The following is a 19,535-nucleotide window of genomic DNA, read 5'->3' on the forward strand; positions in this document are numbered from 1 at the left end:
TCAGGTGTCTCTGGTGAGGTGGCTAGTAGGTACGTTTCTAGTGGTGCTTTTGGGGAATGTGGCATTTAGCTTTAGTGACCAGGCATTAATTGCAAACAGGTAACTAACTGAAAGTACCCATTTTGAAGAAAGTTTTGTTCACTGCTAATTTGGGCTTCATTTGAGTAGATTGCGGTCCCTGTCACATGAGTCATTTTTGTCTCTTCTTCCAGGGTCTTATCTAAAAAATCTCAGATTTCCCCTATGTATGAGCTACTCAATGGACAAAGCATGTGTCTTTTTATACTGACACAATAACTTATTTCTATATTCTCAGTGAAATGAGACACCATTTTTCTGCTTTCCAGACTTCAGATTTTCCATAAACCAAATATATCACAGGAAATAGGAGATTTCTTCTGCACTCAAAGCTGGTAACAGAAAACAACAAAACACTGGATTCAGGTTAACAGTTGAAACATATCAAAGACATCCTTTCCTTGATAAACTCACTTCAAAATATGTGTTGTTTATTGTAGAGGTGACAATAAATTCCTTAGCAGCCAACAATTTTTAAATTGATAGGTCAGTCTAATGCAAAAAGCAAATTTGATAGATACTTTAAAAAATACATAATTTTCTTACGGGAAGAGCTACGCAGGACTTTAATACCAGGCCTCCTAAATAGGTACAGCAAATTATCAGAGAAATGAACACAGCTTTCTTTTAAAATAACGCTAAATTATGACACTGGTCAATTTAACGTAACGATAGTTCACAGAAGAAGCTATTCATCCAGAGATTTCCTAGTCTTTCCAAGACGTGGGAGTCATTCCTCTTTCCTTACAGAGAGGGAAGCTGAGGTGGACAAGTGAAATGGTTTGCTGACAGTCCCAAAGCGAGACAGGGAATGGACAAAAGCTGATCTAGGCTATCTTTGGCTCAACAGACCTGCCTACCACCCCCTCCTCCAAATCAACAGGAAACGGTTTAGTGGAGTATCACCCTTCTGAAGCCTCGGATGGTCTCTTATGGTTGCAAAACGCCCTTGCGCGCGGGGCAGAGGGCAGTTTGTAGTCTTCATAGGCTGCACACGTGGCTCATTCCACCCCGTGTACTCTGGTGCTGCTTTCCCATCCTGCACTCCTTTAGGAGCTTCCTAGTCCCAAAGCCTCGCCTCCACACCAGTGACTCTGGGAATTCCTTTGTATTTCCTTCTCCAGAGTACTGGAGAAGAAAAGTGCTTCACTTGTTCCCTCAGGGCAGGGGTTTGTCACGGCTCCCTCAATTTTTTTTTTCTCCCCACACAGGCATTTTGGGAAGCTACCCTTGTCCTCGCCAGTTCCAGAGTCCCTCATTTTCTGCACCAAGCCAAGGGCTTTGGATGCACGTGGTGTTCCTCCCACACCTTTTCTTTCTGTCTGGAGGGTGAATCATTCAGGGCATCTGTGGCAGGAAGGGCAGAGCTGTGGTGCAGGTATTGTTATGCTGGGAGATGCTAACAGCTACTGTGCCAGGCCTTTGGTGAAAAGATAATTACAGGCCAGATTGATGGTTGCTGGATGCCCTCACCAGATGCCAGGGCTTCATGTGTCCTGCATTACCCCCTTCTCAATTTCTCCAGGATCAGAAGAGCACTGCCTACGGATGCCTAAAAACTTTTCCTAAAATTTTGGAATCAGTTGGCTGTGATGTTCAAAAGCTATCTATCTGTGTTGCATCTGAACAAAGTGATGCCATCAAGCTGATTGCAGGGACTTGAAAATTTGGCCAATTCATTCCCAAATGGAGAGCACAACTGGCTCACACTGGTGAAATTCCACACAAAGTCCCGACATTCCTGCAGTCCTCTCAGGCGCTGCCTGGGCTCCAGCTGCAGTCAATGATTGATAAGAAGTGTGGGGCTGGGGGCAGAGTACATAGGAACATGGGTCCTTGTGAAATTCAGTTTTGAACTTTCTGTGTGAGGGCTATAAAGGCAGTTTGAGCATCCAGAATGCCTTACCCAGTTAACGTGAGCCTGGGTTCATGTTTCCTCTGCAAAGCTGAGGCAGGTTCCCAGTCAGATTTGTCCTATTTCACCTACTTTGTGCTGAAGTCAAATGTATTTCTGAAGTACCGGCTCTCAAGTTCGCTACACCTTTGCTGCCTGAAAAGGGTGCTGTGATAGATCCTCACAGGCATAGTCCTGACAAAAAAAAGCATATCTAAACCATAGTTAGAATTTGGTTAGTTTATTTTTTCACCCACTCAATTTTTGAAGCGATGAGCCTAACTTTGACTGCCACAAATGTAATTTTGCATCACAGTTAAACATATACGTTATATTCACATATAGGTTGTGTTACTGTGCTGGAAGACTCAGAACTCCTGTTTCTAACTGGTTTTGCATTGGTGATTTCGGAAGAAAGATTCCCCAGTATAATTCTGCAAAGAAGATCAATATATTAAAACAAGAACATTTCAGTGATGTTTACCCAAGACTTTTTTCCTTGCACATCATTCATTTTGTGTCACAGTTGGTTGTTCTAGACATGTCGTCCTAGTGAAGGATGTCACTGTCAGCAAATTCTTTATGTCTGTATGCTCATACACACCTATGTTCACATGTTGATAATCATTTCACATGCATGTGTGTTCCTCTTTTTGAAAAAAGACTAGCAGAGGACTAGATATTGCTGATGATATTCTTGCTTTACCTTTCTTTTTCAAGTTCTGAATGGGTTCAAGCTTTTATTGGCTACCAGTACTGTGTAAAGAAAGTTCATCCACCCACATCACCATTATTTGGTTGCTAGGAGTATTTTTAGCAGCACGATTTGGTAATTGGTTCCAAATACAATAGTTTAGGAGTCACACTGTGGCTCAGCAAACAGTGAAGCAGGAGTACAGGGAGGGGACGAGGCGATTCACAGCATTAGATGCGAGGGGATGGAGCTGCACAGAGCTCCTGCTTCCCTCACTGTCACAGGTGGGTGGAAGGAGAAAGAATGTGAAATGGTGGAGCCACGGTCCCTCCCACCGTACCCACACAGCGGGGCAGACAGCTGCTCAGGCAAGTCAGGAGGCGAGTGCTGTAATCACCATAGATCCAGCAGAGTCACTGAAGCGGAGCCATGAATAAACACACTGACCCTTAGTCATGGTAGATTATTATCTCTTGGTCTAGTCTGTGAACCGATTTGCTCGTACAGACAAATTGTATTGTTCTTTTTATGTAGCATCTTTCCTTCTGGAGATACCTTGCTGTGGAGAAGATAGCTGGGAGGAAAGACTTGACTGATATACTGTAATCTCCAAAAAATTTACAGAGATCAAATCATGTTTTAACCAAGTTGTTGTATAATGCCACAACCCAACTGATTTCAATTTCCTTATTATTTTTGAGGAACGTGATTTCTAACAGTTTGGGTTTCTAAAGGCTAAAAGCAGAAATAGTCCACTGAGTCTCCTCATCTGTGGCAGACCAGCCGAATACAGGTACTTTCTAGAGAGCGGATGCAACCCATCTCACCTGTACCTGCTGCTCTGCTGGTGGGACCTCAAACCCAGCAACCCTGTGCAAATGCATGAAATTCAGAAGGTGCAGCTGGCTGGAACCAGGAGGTGAAATACTACAGCTGAGTCTCATTCCCAGATGGATTGGAATGCAAAAAGAAAACAAACGGTTTCAAAGGAGAAAAATAAATGAAAATATCTGTTTTACCTAGATTTAAGAACGTGGATGACAACCAAATCTTACGAAAGAGTGTATTAGCACAGAGTAAGCAATTTTTATCTTGATGCTGTTCCTTTAAACCAGCCTGAACTGTGTTGGGAAAAGGTCTCAAGCCATTGAGCAATCTCTGGTTTGGGCAATCATGTTGCTATGCTTCATCGGTTAAGCACAGCAGTAATTCAGAAAATGAAGCCATGCTGCATCTGTCATATCGTTTAAAATTTACTTCAGTTTTGCAGGTATTTGAAGATTGCAAAATGAACCACGTTACCCTGCAATATTCTGCCGGTGTTGGAATCTACTCTGAACCTAATGGGTTTCTTTAGCTCCCCAGAGTCGGAGGTTTCCTCCCCCCTGCAATATATTCCAGTCAATGACACTATTGAAATTCCGACAGTAATTTATATACAGTAACTGGCTGCCCTCAGATGAGACGCTAAACAATTTCTGTGCACCAGGCTGCATTTTTCTCATGAAATGTAGCACTCTATTGGCAGTCACTTCTCCTCCCAAACCAGCATCATTTATAAGCACTATTGACAGTCTGCATGGAAGGCTTTTTTTTTTTTAAAAAAAAAAAGGATCATGATAAACAAGCTCAGATAAATATCCTTAGATAGGACTGTCCATGAGTAATATTACTTACAAAAATAGTCCCCATGGCTTGGAAAAGGCTGTAAATATAGCTCCCATCCTGGAAAGACAGTTATGCATAGACTTCTCTTTATACGTGCTCTCGGTCCCGTTGAAGACACTGGGACTAGTTGCATGATTAAAGATAACCATGTGTCTTAAGCATCTGCAAGACTGACATTTTCCCTGCCAAAGAGAGCGCCTCTACAACGAGCACCTCTCTGCTTTGCAACAAAACTTCAAGAATTTTAAAGTATTATTTCAGGACTGCAGGCTTCTTCCATGTTAATGATCTAAAGATATATGCATATATATAGGAAAGCTTACTTTCTTTTGTTCTTACTCTGTATTAGTATACCCTTGTTATGGCTAGTGTGTGTATCCGTCATGCTGAGGGGTCAGAGCCAGCCTCCCACATCCAAACATTGCTGTATTTGGGTGTGGGGGGATTATTTCTCATTGATAATTGTCTTTATTAAAATAGACCATAGAGATAGCTAAAATCAGAATATTTCTGCTTTCATGAAAAACAGGCTGAGATCCAGGCAGCTCCATCCATAACGAGGTCAAACACAAGCTTTGCATCCAAAAATCCTTTGCAGCTTGAGTCTGCATTTTTGATCCAGATGTGAATTCCCTGGCTGCCCTCCTCCGGCACCTCATAGCCCCGTTGACACGATAAAAAGCATGAAAAATAAGTAACACCTCCCCCCCAAAAAAACCCAAAAACCCAACCCAAACCAGAAACCAAAAGAAAAACCCAGATAAGCATCGACAGTCCTGCCACTTTTCGTGTGCGTGTAGCTTTAGTTCAGCGTGGAAGGAATAGTAATAAAAAGATTATCGCCACAAAACACACACCTAAAATGAGTTTGGGGCCGACAGGCACCTCCAAGCTGCCTACCTCAACCTTTTTCACCTCATGAAGCGGAGGCAACGCCATTCCCTCACCACCTCAGCCACCCCTCTCCCGCAAGACCCAGCAATGGGGTGTTTGTGGGGCGGGGTGTTTTTTTTGTGAGGGGAAAGAGCGTCACAAGCCTAAGGAAGGGCACCCTGAGGGGACCGGAGGGCGGAGGGGAGGCCGCCCCCCCGTCCTCCCCTCCGCCCTCCGGTCCCCTCAGGGTGCGACAACCCTTAACGGCCCTTCCCGCCCTGCCGCCCTCGAAGCCCCTCCCCCCGCTGGTATGCGCCGGGAGGGGCGGCGGCAGCGGCGGCGGCGGCGGGGGGGGGAGTGGAATGACGCGGGCGCCGCGGGTCACGTGACGCGAATGGAATGCCAACAATGTAGCGAATGTCCCGACTGCGCCCCGCACTCGGCGCCCGGGACGGCCAAGGGGGAAGATGGAGACCGGCCCGCGCCGTCGGGGTCGCCGCCGCCGTCGTTGAGCCGTTCCGTGACGGCTTCCCCCCCCAACCCCCCCCCATCCAGCCCGGTAGGCGAGCGGCGGCGCTGGGCGCCCCGAGGAGGTGAGCGAAGAGGGGCGGGGGGGCGGCGCGGCGGCTTCGCCTCGACCGCGGGTGTGAGAGCTTCTTTCCCCCCCCCGCCTCCCCAAACTGCTGTGCCCTGGGGGGAAGGTCGTGTGGAGAAGGGGGGGGGGGGGGGGCGCGAAGGCGGGTCGGTTCTTGAAGCGGGAGTGAGCGTCCCGTGTGTGTATGTGTGTGTGCGCGCCCCCCTCCCGGGGGCAGCCTCGGCGCTCTGCCCGCACCCTCCGACATTTTCCGGACACCCGAGCGACAGCCCAGCCCTGGCGGGGGGGTCCCGTCCGTCCGCCTGAGGCCTCTGCCCCAGGCCGCTCCGCCCGGCTCCCCTCCGCCGTGGGGACCGGCTCCGCGGGCTGCCCCAGCAGGCCGGAGAGCTGCCGCTAAACGGCCGGAGTTTATTTTGGGAGCTTTGTGCCTGCGAAAGGAGTGGGCTTGGGGCTGGGGGAGAAGGGGTTGGGGCGCCCGCGTTCCCCGGGGGCATTCCCGGCCGGCACGGGGGTTGGAGGCGGCGAGGCTGGGCCGGAGCCCGCCGTGGGGGGTGTCTGTGGAGGCGAGGGCCGGGGGCAGCCGAGCGGGGGCACCCAGAGCCCGCCAGGTCCCGTCCGGCTGCGGCGGGGGCCCTGTTGTTCGCAGTCAGCTGAAGGTCACTGCCAAAATTCAGCACTTCGCCACCCTCCCTCCTGCCTCGTGAGTGGCGGGCGTGTTGAAATACCCCCTTCCCCGGCAAAGGCACTCGCGCAAATGACGCAAAAAAAAAAAAAAAAAAAAAAGCTTATTTGGAGTGTCCAGGCTCTGCGGTCAATTACTGCTGGTCTGCTGTGGATGGGGAAGGTGAGCTGTTTCCCACAGCGCTGGATTGGGCCAGTGCTTATGGTTGGCAGTGGGATGCAGGCACAGAGTTACTTTGGGACAGTTTTGTTAGCAGGAAGAAGGAGAGAAGGAATGATTTGGGGGAAAATTCTCACTTAGTTCTTTTCACTTGCACCGTGTGCTCACTTATAAAGGGGAGCACGGTTCATATAATAATGAAATTCCTGAAATGCTCCCCCTCCCCGCCCCCTTGACAGCCTTAGACCTCCAGTACGAAGTGGATGGTCCCTGCTTCCGTGAATTTGTGATCCAAAAAAACCAAAGCAATACCTGTAAATTGAGAGAGGGAAGGCAGTTGTAGCAGTTTCTTAAAACTTTATTCCTTCCTTCTGCAGTGATCGCTAGCTCAGCTCACTACAGCGCTGGCACAGTTATAGGTAGGGAAGCAGCTCTCCAGCTCAGGGTTTGGGACTTAGCTCTTGAAACACAACTGAGCTTTAGTTTCTCGCCTGTGTCCTAGCTCCACAGAGACAGTAGTAGCACATGCAGCCTGTTGGTGAATGAAGAAACAAGAGAGTGAATAGCTAGTGCTGCTGGGACAACACATCAGCATATAATTTCAGTGTGGTTGGTTGTTTGCTGCCAGAGCAGCTATTGGTATTTCTCAAATGAAGAAGAATAATCAGTTATTAAAAATTTTTTCTAACTTGATGCAATTAAAGTAATGCTGCGCTTATTTGATTGTATCTTCAGGATAATGGACAAGCTTCTAATTAGTGCAGAATGTCTAACATTTGGGGAAAAAAGCCTTAGGATTGTTTAGTCAGAATGGCTTGAAGCTCAAAAATAATTCTGAAAAATCGTTTCTTGTGATGGCAGGAAGGCTATTGATACATTCATGCTGTAGGCAAGGTGCAGATTAGAAGGATTTGGAGTTATCCAAATCCAGATGTACAGTTAGAAATGCGTAGACAGAATTAGACACACTACATATCTCTTAAAGCATACAACCCTTTTATTTTTTGCTAAAAATGCAAATCACAGGAAGATTTTAAAAAGCGGGCAGCTTGTCTTTGTAAGTCATCTGTAATATTTAATGTTCCAATTTCTTGGCTTACCTTACGTATTTAGTCAAAAAACCCTTCTGCAAAATGTGAAACATTTGCAGTTAGCTCCAACAACTTGCTGTTGTTGCTGTTCTCATTCATACTGTCTAAATGATCAACATTTCTTTCTGGTTTAGCAGTATTGTAAGTGTAAGCTGAAGAAGTTGCCAGCTGGCTTGACCTAGCATTATTAGACTCGAGCTTAGGCTAAAGGTCACAAAAGTTCTTTATGTGAAGCATGTGTGTAAGTGGGAAAGCAGTCCTTTGCTGCAAAAAGGCGGGGGGGGTTGCAAGCTTTTCCAGCGCGTCCCAGGCCTGAGGATTGGCACAGGGATTGAAAAGGAAGAACAACACAGATTCCTAAACCCAGCCATATGGTGCCTGCTGCTGTCAGGAAAGGAAAGACAGTTATAGACCAATTAATTGCTCTGTATCTTTTTAAGCACTAGCTAGTTATGATGTAATCCTAAAAGGGCTGCAGTACTATTGTTTTTTTTAACGAGGCTATGTATTATCTTTTGCTATATTCTGCCTAAGTAGAAAAAATTCTGTTCTTGGGATCCTTCAGTTGCTATTGTCTTCATTGAGAACAATGAAAACTTGATCTGTTATTGACTAATAGCTGATTTGTTGTTTGTGGAAATATCAAAATCTAGATGAACACCTTTAGCATTTCTCTTAAAACAAGTGACAAACCCTGTCCAATGTGCATGTGGGCATTTATGTCATTCTTAGTCCTCTATGAGTTAGGGTTGCAGGATATCCTTAGAGAGTACCGAGTGGAGCTCAAGACCTTGAACACATTATAGGTGTCTTTTAGTTAACTGAGCATTTAAATCTTAGCAAAAGAACTTGACCTGGGTTAATCTCAAGTGATTAATCTATGCTCCTGCATTTCAAACTGGTAAACCATCACAAAAAAAGAGTCTGGGGTCTGAGTTCACTATTGCATTTCAGTCCTTGGTTGTAGAGGAAAGCTTGAAGTGGACTCTCTACTCATTAGGAAGTGGTGATGGGCTTCAGACATGAATGTGTCCAGATCCTCTTGGCCTTCACTGTAAGCTGTTTGCTTGGCAGTGAGAAGTGATAGTAAATGTATGGAAATGGTTGTTTTGTTGGGAAATACTGTAGCTATCACAGGAAGAGTTGCTGCAGTGAGTTGAGTTTTAGTATGAGCATATGAAAATAAAGATCAATACTTTCTGGAGAAACTCTTTCCAGTGATAAATGTGCTATGATCAGAAATGAAATTCCTTTTAAAAAAAAAAAATCCAGTTGACTTCTGAGGGACGGAGAGGAGCATACAGTGTGTTACCATCTTCTGTATTTGTGATTTGAAAACAACTGAACCAAATTCTAGCCTTCTCAACAAAGTGGCTTGAGCACCATTCAGGAGTCGCTTTGCAAGTGCTAATATCAACAGCAGAAGCAAACTTGCATAAGCAGCATCAATAGCGAGATGACGTTTCTGATTAAGCTATCTTTTTAATCCTCTTCTGAATGCACCATTATTTAATGTTTCTATTATGGTGATGCCACAAAGACTTAGTTAAGGTAGGATTCTTGTAACTTCATGCTGCACAGAGATTGCAAGTTGCATGGTAGCTCAGCTGTGCTGCATAGTTGTTCTCTGCTGCATGTCAGAAGAGGTCCTTAAAGCTATCTCAAAGTCTTTTCTTTTTTCTGTGTTGGGATGCTGAGCTGGTTCTGCCTCTTCTGCTTTTACTGAGTAGCTCCATCTATGCCTCTTTTCCCTTTCTTCCCTATAAGGCACAGCTAATGAAATATCATATACTCCCCCCCCCTCCTTTTTTTCCCCCTCCTCCTTCCAGTTCTCGGGAGAATTCTTACCTTCAGGCTTTGCTAAGATATTCATGTGGAAAGGCAAAATATCTTGTCTTTCTTTTATTCACTTTGTTATTGAAATACTAGAAGTTGCTATGGTTAGAGTCATCAATATTTCCATTATAAATCTTTTTCGTAAACTTCTGAAACTGAGCTCAGCTAGTGTAAAACAAACAAAATCTTGAGTGGGGGAAAAACATTTCATGAGCATACTCTTCCCTAATTATGAAATAGGATAGGCTTGTCCAGCATTTGGTTATGCAATTGGGTGGGAAACTTGCCGCAGTTAGGTACTGTAAAATTCTTAAATGTTGTAGGTTTTAAGGGTTTTATTTTCATTTATTTTGAAAATGAAACTTTAAAGAAAAATGAATTATTTATTGGTTATGTTGAGAAAGCCTTTTAGAATCCTATTCTTGAAAATAGATAAAGTGAAAATCATTAAAGGGAATCCAGCTGTGACAGCTTAATAGGTTAAACTGATTCACTTTCACTTGATTAATTGTCATGCTGTCCCTTCAGAGGCATTTACAATATCAACTTAATTGCATGTACTTTCTATTTTCTTTTGTTTCAGACACTGTCAGTCTGCAAAATGATGATTCCAAGGATTTTCACTTTCTGTAGGAAACGTGGAGTTCGTGAGCTGAAGTAAAACGTTGGCAGAATTTTCTTGAGAATTTTGCCTTTTCTTTTTCTCTTTGAAGGATTATGTTTACAAGAAGTTGATACCATCAAGTGACACTTTTTCGAAGTAAAGTAATTTTTCGAAGTAAAGTAATTTAAAAAAAACTAAGAATAAAGCTGTATTTATGCTCAGAGAAAACTGGATTAACAATGAGGCCAAAGACTTTTCCTGCTACGACATATTCTGGAAACAGCAGACAAAGGTTACAAGAGATTCGAGAAGGTTTAAAGCAACCATCCAAATCTTCAGGTCAGGGACTACCTATTGGACCAGGCAGCGAAACGTCTCTGGACCCTAAGATTTTAATAGGGAAGGATGCTGCAAGGCAGCAGCAGATGAGACAAACACCTAAGTTTGGACCATATCAGAAAGCTCTGCGAGAAATTAGATATTCTTTGCTGCCTTTTGCTAATGAGTCAAGCACTACAGCAGCTGTTGAAGTGAATAGGCAGATGCTCCAGGAACTGGTGAATGCTGGTTGTGATCAGGTACGTATGAGTTTGGGGGGAAGGGGGGTTGTCACTGCCTTTAAAACAAGTTTATACTTGGGACTGAGGAAGGGATATTGATGAACGTTATCAAGCTTGCCAGCTGACAAAATGCACCAATTCCTCTGGCAGTTGTGTTGCTGTATGACTCGCAGAGTAGATGGACTTGGTGTTGAGAGACGTGCCTAGTATGGGGTTAACTCGTGTTAAAGACAGTCATGGTGACCTCTAGGATTCTCTTACGGTTTCTCCAGTTGATGTATAAGGGTGAACAGGGTAGCTTGTCTTTTTTTTTTTCCTTCCTTTTTTTTCCCCCTCAATACTGGAACAAGTGTTAGCTATGAGTATTAGGGTGGAATTTTGTCTAGTACATCTAAAGTCAGTTTGCTGTCAGAACCAGCTAGAAGAAATGACAGAGACAGTATGTGGTCTTTGAAGAAGTTCACTTGCTGTTTGCCAGAAGCAGGAGGAACTGGCTGGATGTTCAGCAAGCAGCAGTGGTTGGATGCATGCTGGGGAAGGGTTTCTCACCTTCTCTGCTTCTATCAAGAGGTGGTAGACCTGTCTCAGATAAGGGACTTGGCACAGAGATGCTTGCTTTTGTCATTCTGAGATTGATGCTAGAACATACTCTTAATTCAAAGACCATTTGCCTGGTGCGGAACATGGTCTTTTTGTGTTGAGCTGCATTCATCTTGCATGTGCTTCTGGTGTTGGTATTGACTTTCACCTCTGTCCAGGAATAGTTCAAAATTTTGCTTTTTGGAGATGAAGTATGTTTTGGGTTCAGACTGTGATTGTTGTAGAAACAACTTTTTTTCCTGTGTGATTGAATGCCAGTTATTGACAAGCTGAAACATTTCCATTTATAGTCCTTGATATAAATTGGAGAGATTTAAAACCAAAGTGCTTTCAGTGGCATTTCCTTGATTTCAAAACTTAACCTCATTCACTCATGTCAGAGTGTGAGTCTCTTGACTGTCCTAGATCGTATTCTGAATCTGTATAACAAAACTAACACTAGGCATTATTATAAACAGTCTGCATTTCTCTGGAGCTATATAGACATTAATTAGTGCTGTTTCTTTTCCAAAGAGTTTATGCTATGCAAGATAATCAGTGCAGGAGTAGATTGCAGATGCAATGAGAAGTGCTGCAGTACAACTGAACGCTTCCTAGTCCAGTGAACCAAGATGCTGGTTTATTGTAGTAAGAACCAAATTATTTAACTGGAAGAATCAAGGATTTTCTCTAATCTTAAGCATGCCATGAAAACACAGTGTTTTTTAGAATTCTACCCTCTAAATTTCCCTAGCTGTTTAGGATGAGAACACTCCCTGTGCATTTGAGCCAAGGTTAAATGAGCACAGCTGGATTCTGGATTGGAAATGTGCATTTGGTAGGTTACATGGACAAATTGTTCACACACAGAACAGGCTTGTTGGACTGAAATCTTGGAAAGTACTTTGAGCATACTACAGCACAGAAAAATTAAGCCAATGTATAAAACAGAAATACCTAAGCACCTGTTAAAATGTCTTGGTATTAAAGGCAGTGTAATGCCCTATATATGTAAAGTTTTTAATATTTTCAGCTATTTTATGGTATTACTTCTTATAGAGCACTGAGAATGATCCCAGTTCTGACTCTGATGTGGAGATTTTTGCTACCTCCTTAAATTTGGCTGCACATTTTTGGTTGCTCCTCCCCCCCCCCATTGGCCATGATCCTTCCATCCTCACATTTAGCTCTTCTGCCTAGCTGTGACTTGTTGCCTGGAGATGGCATTATTGGGCCTATCCCTTAGGTGTGTTTGACACTCAAACTGAAGCATAAGCAGGATCACATTTGGCTAGAGTCCAGACAGGGAATCCAAAACTGGAGGCTTGTGGCTAAAAATGCTGGGCTTCCTAGTGTGGATCCAGGCCATATGAAGGTTGGCTGTCCTGGAGGGTTGTGAATGAGTGGAGCTTCTTGACATGGTGTGAATGGTATCTGGTCCTGGGGATGGCATGGTGTAGGGTGACAGACTTGATTACTACCTCTAGATTCTTCCTTTCCTCCTGGTGCCTGAGCTGTTTTGAATCAAATGCTGAACTGTTTCAGAACGTAATTTGTAGTAAATCAGCCATCCCAAGCTGCCCTGTCCCTGCCTGTGAATCAAAGCCTTTAAATGCCTACTGCATGGACATCTTCGGTAGTCCTGTAGGCAGCTAACAGTTCTCTGATTTAACAGAGGTGAACTCAGCTTCAGTTTCTTTGGGGATGGTTTTATTTATCTCTGGGCCTGATCCTACTGTGAGGTTGGTAAATGGGCATTGAAGCCTTGTGGCCACCCCCCTCAAACGCCAGGAGCAAATGTTTGGAGGTTAAGGATTTCAGTCCATGAATAGCTAATGGTCTACTTGAGCCTTCCGCTACAGCAAGCTTGCAGAGTACAAGATCTTACACCTCCTGATCCTGCTTCATGCTACACTAATGAGCTGTTCAGTGGCTGCAAGTGTCCTGAAGTTGGCAATTTGTCATAAGAAGCTCTAATTGTGGGCATTCTAGGAAGTTGTGAAGAATGAATAGACGGCTCTAACATTATTCAGTTTGATTTTATGTGAACTCCATTTTCAAGTTGGATTTGGGCTGATGCTTTTTGGTGTTCTGTTCTGGATGGAACACTGGAGAGTAATGCTAACCTTCTGGGTAATCTGTTCTGGTGGACACCATGCAAGGATCAGGATTCTTCTTCAGTCCGTTTCTTAGGCCACAATAAGGATTTTTGGAAGGGTGAAGGGGAGCATTGACAGTTAAGGAGTATACATTTTAGAGGCTGGGGAAAGGATACTTATATTTATTATTCCTATTAGTTCCACTCATGTAGCACATCTGTAGCATGGTTAGATGTTAACAGTCATTTTACATACTACAAGAGATGTTGCCTATTAGGTAACATAAAGGTAGGGTTTGTAGCTCCCTGTTCTGCCTAAGTGACTCTAAGATGAAATTGAAATTGGTTTAATTAAATAAGAAAGAAACATTGTAACATTTTATTACCTTATTCTTGCTCTATGAAAGACCCACACAGACAGGAAATTGGTTATAAGCTGGTTGGTAAACTTAAGTGTTTAAAATGCAGTGTAATTCATGAAGTAAATAAAAAATTCTTGTGTCTTTCAGTTACAGTCATCATGGGTGTTACATATGGAAACTTTTTTAAAAAATTGATTAGGAAGTTGCCAGTGTCCTTTTAAATGACCCACGTTCTTTCACTAAGTTTTCTTTTCAGCCATTGTGTAGCTTATGATTTTGTAGTGAAAACTGCCTCCCCAAACTTAATGGAGACGTTGCTGTTGACCTGAAGGAAGCCAGGATTACACAAGTTTTTTTTTTTAAGAGATACAAAACAAAATTACCCACATAATTAGTCATAGTTCTTCTCAAATGGAGTAACTTGTCTGTTGTTTGCCTAAGTCATCTTTTCAACAGTAATTATTAGCAAGTTTCAGTCAGAAATAATTAGTGCAGCATAAATGGTTTTGAAACTTGTAGAACATGACTGCAAAAGGCTGGACCTCTTTTGTTGCAAAAGCTTGAAGCCAAAAGCACTGCTAATATACTGTTCTTTAGTAAATACAACTCCTTGGACTTAGAATTGTAACTTGCAGTCACTGCAGAGGGACAAGAGTGTGGAGTGGCTGTCCTGCAGGCTGGTAAACCACTGGAATCACCTGGGGCAACTGGATGGCGCTTGGGGTGTGGTGGTAAATGCAGCTGCTGTTGTGGATTGAATTTTTCCAATGAATAGATGCAATTGAGCATATGATCAGTGACATTCCAGCAACCTGAATGGGCTGTACTGTACTTACTGTACTTCCTTAGAGCATAAACAGCCACTGACATTGTAATTTAGAGTGGGCTGGAGCAGTTCTAGATGAACTGTGGAACATTACACACTTGTCAGCACCCCCCCCACCCCAAGCAAACTTCTTTTCTTTGATCAAGGGTGCCTTTTCTGGGTGAAGATTTCTAGACATAGTTTGTTTGGGCAGCTGTTTTTAAGGAAAACTGATGTTTACAGTTTTTTACCTCCAGTACCTCCAGTAACATGCATCATGTACAATACACAGAATAACTATGTGAATATGTGAAGCGAGGAAGTTCTTACGCTTCGTTCTTTCCAGAGGCTCTTATAAATATCTCTGTAATAAAACATGTACACCCCACCTGTGCCAATAGCAGAACATTCCAAAGGAGAAGATCTGTCCTTTGGACACTAATTATAGTGTCTTTCAAGGAACTGGAATGGTGTTTGTGGGTACTGTAATGTGTCTAAGAATATCAAGCTGACCATCTTGTCATCTGTGTTACACTGAGTTCATGGAATCCACTTTGTAGAAGTGGGATGGGTTTTGGTTCTGGGTTTTTTTTTTTTTTTAAATCCTCCTTCTTGCATCCCAAGATTCTTTTGATCTCTTAATCATGGATTACATCCTTTTTATTTAACCCATTTGGCAAAGATTCTATCCTGATTTGGGAACTACAGCTTGATTTTGAGAAACTTTGAAAATGGGGAATGCAGTATTTATCTCAATTCGAACAAATATTTGCACCTCTAAGTGAGGGAAATTCTGCTACACCAAACAGAGCTTGGGCAGAAAGTCCTTTTTATGTTTTGCAGGTGGAATTACTATTCTTTTTTTTCTTTTCTATATAGGGTTTTAGGTCATGTTCATTCACATATGATCCATGTGTCATCTATCAGTTTGTTACTGAGCAGTATGACTTTTCATCCTATCGTTGGAGCTATGACAGAAAGCAGATACAATGCAAAGCTTTGTTTTGGTAACAGACAATGCATGGCTGCAGTTTTGCTTGTAGCAAAATATCTGTTGCAATGTATTTGTTAAGAGGACAAGTCTAAAAAGACAGCTTGCCTTCAAGGTGAAGGGCAGCAAATTTGTAATAGCCCTGAGTAAATGGGAGAATCAATTTCATAACATTGGCCTGTCCTGTAACAAAATTTTGTCTTTTGATTGGGTGAACTTTACCTGTGTTAAGAGTTCTGCTTGCCCAGCTATTTACTAAAACCTCCAGGATGAAGACTTTAGTCATCATCTGGGTGTTTTGGGTCCAGATTGTTTTGTTAATGAAAAATGGCAGAAGAATGAGCTGTTACAAGATTGCCTAGGTTATTCTGTGGGACATGTGTTAAAGGTGGCAAGAGTCATTACAAGCTATGTTGCAGGTCAGGAGGAAATAAGTCTTCTTGGGTTACAAGGAGAAAAAAGGGGCCTTCAAATGAGGGCACGCACTGCTGAATGCAGGAGAAGGATTTTATTTTAGCAACTGAAGTAGATTTGATAATTCAGGCCAACAGTCTCTTGTGGGTTTGTTTGCCTCCCTCATTTGAAGGTAAGTTGTTCACTCTGTTTCTTCTTTGCTAGCTGTGTTGAGAGCTTGTTTCATAACCTTTTCCTATGCTTTTTTCTTTTCTCTCTAACCTCCACCTACCTTTTTGGTTTCAACCTTTTTCTCATTTCTGAGAAGCTTCCAGTATCATCCAGCATTCTTCCATCAAAGCATGTAATGCAATATGTTTTCCCACAAATACACCTGAAGTTAGCACCTTAAGTCAATTCAGTTTTTAGCTGCTTCAGAAAAAAGTGAGTCATAGCTTTCCAGGGGCTGAAAGCAAGAGGCGAGGACTGCTTTTGAGCCAATACCTGCTGACACCTGTCTCTTCTATCCAGTTTCTGGTCGCCAGTCTTCCTATGTTGCTGTCACTTCTTGATGACACTGTCTTAGTGAATATCCTTAAATCCTCTGCGTTGTGATGCAGTTCCTGCAATGTATTTGGGAAGGTGCTCTTGGATTTGTTCTGTGTGAGTGTGGCTTAGAGTATGCTCTTGTCCTGCAGAAGAAAGAAAAAGAATTTTGTCTTTTCCCTTGCATTTTCATGGTGGTAGAAATATTCCTTGGCAGTAGTAGGTGACTGCATGTGCTCCTTCATGTGACAAGATGTGGCTTCTTGGCAGCTGGGCAGTAATGTGGCACTGAACAAGGCTGCAGTATGTTTTAAATTCTGTCCTTTATTCTTGTTAGCCTCCTTTCTTCTTTGGCAAGCTATAGAATAAATTGCATCTTTGTAGTAGGATTATGTTTGAAATGACAGAACAGGAATCAGATGCCAGACTTCAACTGTAGATAAGTGTGAATCTTGAGTTATGTTAAACTAATGCTTCCCTATTTCTCATGTCAGATCATCATTCTAGAGGCTTGGGAGTTAATATAAACATCTAAAATTATATATTGCTGTAACAGGGTGCAGGATTAACTTGCATTGGATACTTAAATTGTATTTATTAAAATTTAATTGCCAGGAGAAGGTTGAGCTATGGATTTTTTAATATATATATTTTTTTTTTTAATAAAAAAGGAAATGGCTTCATCACAGTCACTAAAAATTCTGCATAAGCATTAACTTCAGTCTCTGAATAAAAAATGCCCTTGTGACCAAAAGTGAAGATTGCCATTATTATAACAGGAAGTTGATATCACAATAGTAGTAGGGTGTAACTGTTCCTTTTGCATTTTTTGTTGTTCTCAGCCTAAATCTCTGTTGTTCTTTTTAGCTTGTATCTGAGAGGGTCCACTGTGGTTTTACACCGAGACTGAAAACCAGCATCTCTGCGGTGGGTGGTGGTGGTTTTTTGGTTGTGTTTGTGGTTTTTTTTCTTTCTCAAAAAAAAAAGGAATTATGCTTTTAAACTTAGAGAGATTTCAGTAGAAGGACTGGATGCAAGGCTTTTGCATGTTACATTCTTTAGATGTAATCCAATATGTGAATTCAGAACTCATTTAATTCAACCTAGGAATACTTTTCTGATAGTTGCTAAACTGAATAAAAGTTTATGTTAAAGCTGCTAACTGAATGTATGTAGAATGCAAATAAAAGTCCATGACTATTTCTCATGTGATACACAGGTATGTGCCATGCTTGTGTAGAGTGCTTTTTTTTTTTAATTAAATCTCTTTTTTCCCTAATGCATGGCCAAATATACATGGAGTAACTTACAATGGCAGTCCCTCTTTTCCTCACTTTTTTTCTTGCTGTACCCACAGGAAAAATTTTTGCGAACATTTTAAAATCAGTTGGTCAGCAGAACTGAAACTAAGTTAATGGGAAGGAAAAAAAGTGGGGGGGGGAATTTCATCACTACCCTGTGTAGATACACTGTCAGCAGGTATGTGAGTTTATAGTAATTTAAATTACAAGAATGTAGCCAGGCACTCAATTGCATAATATAATCTGATAAACTGAAGGGAAGTAAACTACTATTTCTTCCATTTTATTTATAAAATATCATTGCCAGATACTGTCATATTTGCCCAAGGGCAGAATGAAGTTACTGTGACTGCATTTTCTGAAAGCATGGTAGTATTCCAATTGTGTGTCAGTTTTCTGGAGGTATTCAAAGTGCTGGCTGAATTCTTACCAGACCACTGCTGGAAGGAGAAACAGTGACCAGCATGGTCATGCCCAGGAGGTAGGGACTGAGGATCACACCACTGTTGCTCTGAAGGTGAATGGTTATGTGCTACACAACGCAGCAGAAGTGCTTTTTGGTTGTGAGGTTGATAATGTCACTCTCAAGCAGACCACAGCTTGTAGGTGCTCCCTTGGGCACAGCATTCAAATCCTGCTCAGCAGCTGTTTGTGGTGGTAGTGACTCCTACAGAATGTCCATGTCCCATGTGTGTTACCCCTGTGTGTCCCCAGCCTACCATAAATCAGGCTCCAGTACATATAGTCTGTCTTCCTTGGGTACTGGCTGTCTCTGTGACTTGCAAATGCACGTGTGCAATGCTCTCTGAAATAGATGATGAGAGACATGAAAGAGACTTTTAAATCAAGTTTTCTTGGTGATGGCAGCTGCTGTTTTTCTCATTTATTGGGTATGTCCATTAATTCCCCACCACTGCCTTTTTTTTTTCTTTTTTTTTTTCTTAAATCTCTCTTAATGAACAGCAGGGTAGGCACAGGTTTTCCTTTATTTGACTTAGGAGAGAATTCTGGCTGGACTGCAAGCTCCCTCACTATGGATATAGCTACTCTAGAGTAGATGTTTTACAATCAAGTACTGCTGGAAGAAACACAGTTTACAATAGTTAAAATCAAGGAGGGACAGACACCTGTCTGTTTGCTTAAAGCTACAGATGTTTGTGTTAATTTTGGCCTTATCCTTAAATAAGTCGTGTACGGCATATGAAATACATTCCACTTTTTTCACTCTTTCTGCTTATGTTCATAACCTAATTGTGACTGTAGCTTAGATCTGTCATTTTTATGTTGCTTGGAGCTGAGGCTTAGAGTGGAAAATGCTGGTCCTTATTTCTAGGTTTTCATCATTCTCTAGCTTTTTAAAAAAAAAAACAAAATTAAATTTAAAAATGCTTCTGATTACCAAAATGGAGGCTGAAGTTGCTGCGGCACTGTGGGCTTTGGTGTTAAGCAGCAGCAGGCTTGTATGATCCAGACTTGAGAGGGATCCCAATTTCCAATCTTCAGAAGATGCTTAAATAAAAGCCTGGTGAAAGTCGAACTCATGCTGTCAGCCTGCTCTACATATCTGCTGCTGGTCACCCAAAATACTGTTGCTGCTGGAATATTTTCAACTTCATGTTACTTGGCAGCTGATGTGTCTTCCCTGTTACCATGTGGCTTCTGCTGAGGTAGTTCTGTCAGCTCTGATCTTGACGGGGTCACCCAGCTATGGTTGCAGCACAGCAAA

General features: G+C 42.5%; 1 protein-coding gene across 2 annotated transcripts in view; it reads left to right on the top strand.

Moving 5' to 3' along the window:
* The first annotated feature begins 5,600 nt into the window (after positions 1–5,600).
* Positions 5,601–19,535, top strand: part of LATS2 (large tumor suppressor kinase 2) — a 51,274-nt gene continuing 37,339 nt past the window's right edge. Inside the window, exons 1-2 of one of the 2 annotated variants that reach the window (XM_069808172.1) lie at positions 5,601–5,800; positions 10,154–10,752. In XM_069808172.1, the coding sequence (XP_069664273.1) occupies positions 10,414–10,752 (339 nt within the window). In that variant the 5' untranslated portion in view covers positions 5,601–5,800; positions 10,154–10,413. The remainder of the gene's footprint in view (positions 5,801–10,153; positions 10,753–19,535) is intronic. The other variant, XM_069808173.1, reaches the window with a different exon arrangement.

Source organism: Haliaeetus albicilla, chromosome 20 (assembly GCF_947461875.1).
Source record: "Haliaeetus albicilla chromosome 20, bHalAlb1.1, whole genome shotgun sequence".
Lineage (NCBI taxonomy): Eukaryota > Metazoa > Chordata > Aves > Accipitriformes > Accipitridae > Haliaeetus > Haliaeetus albicilla.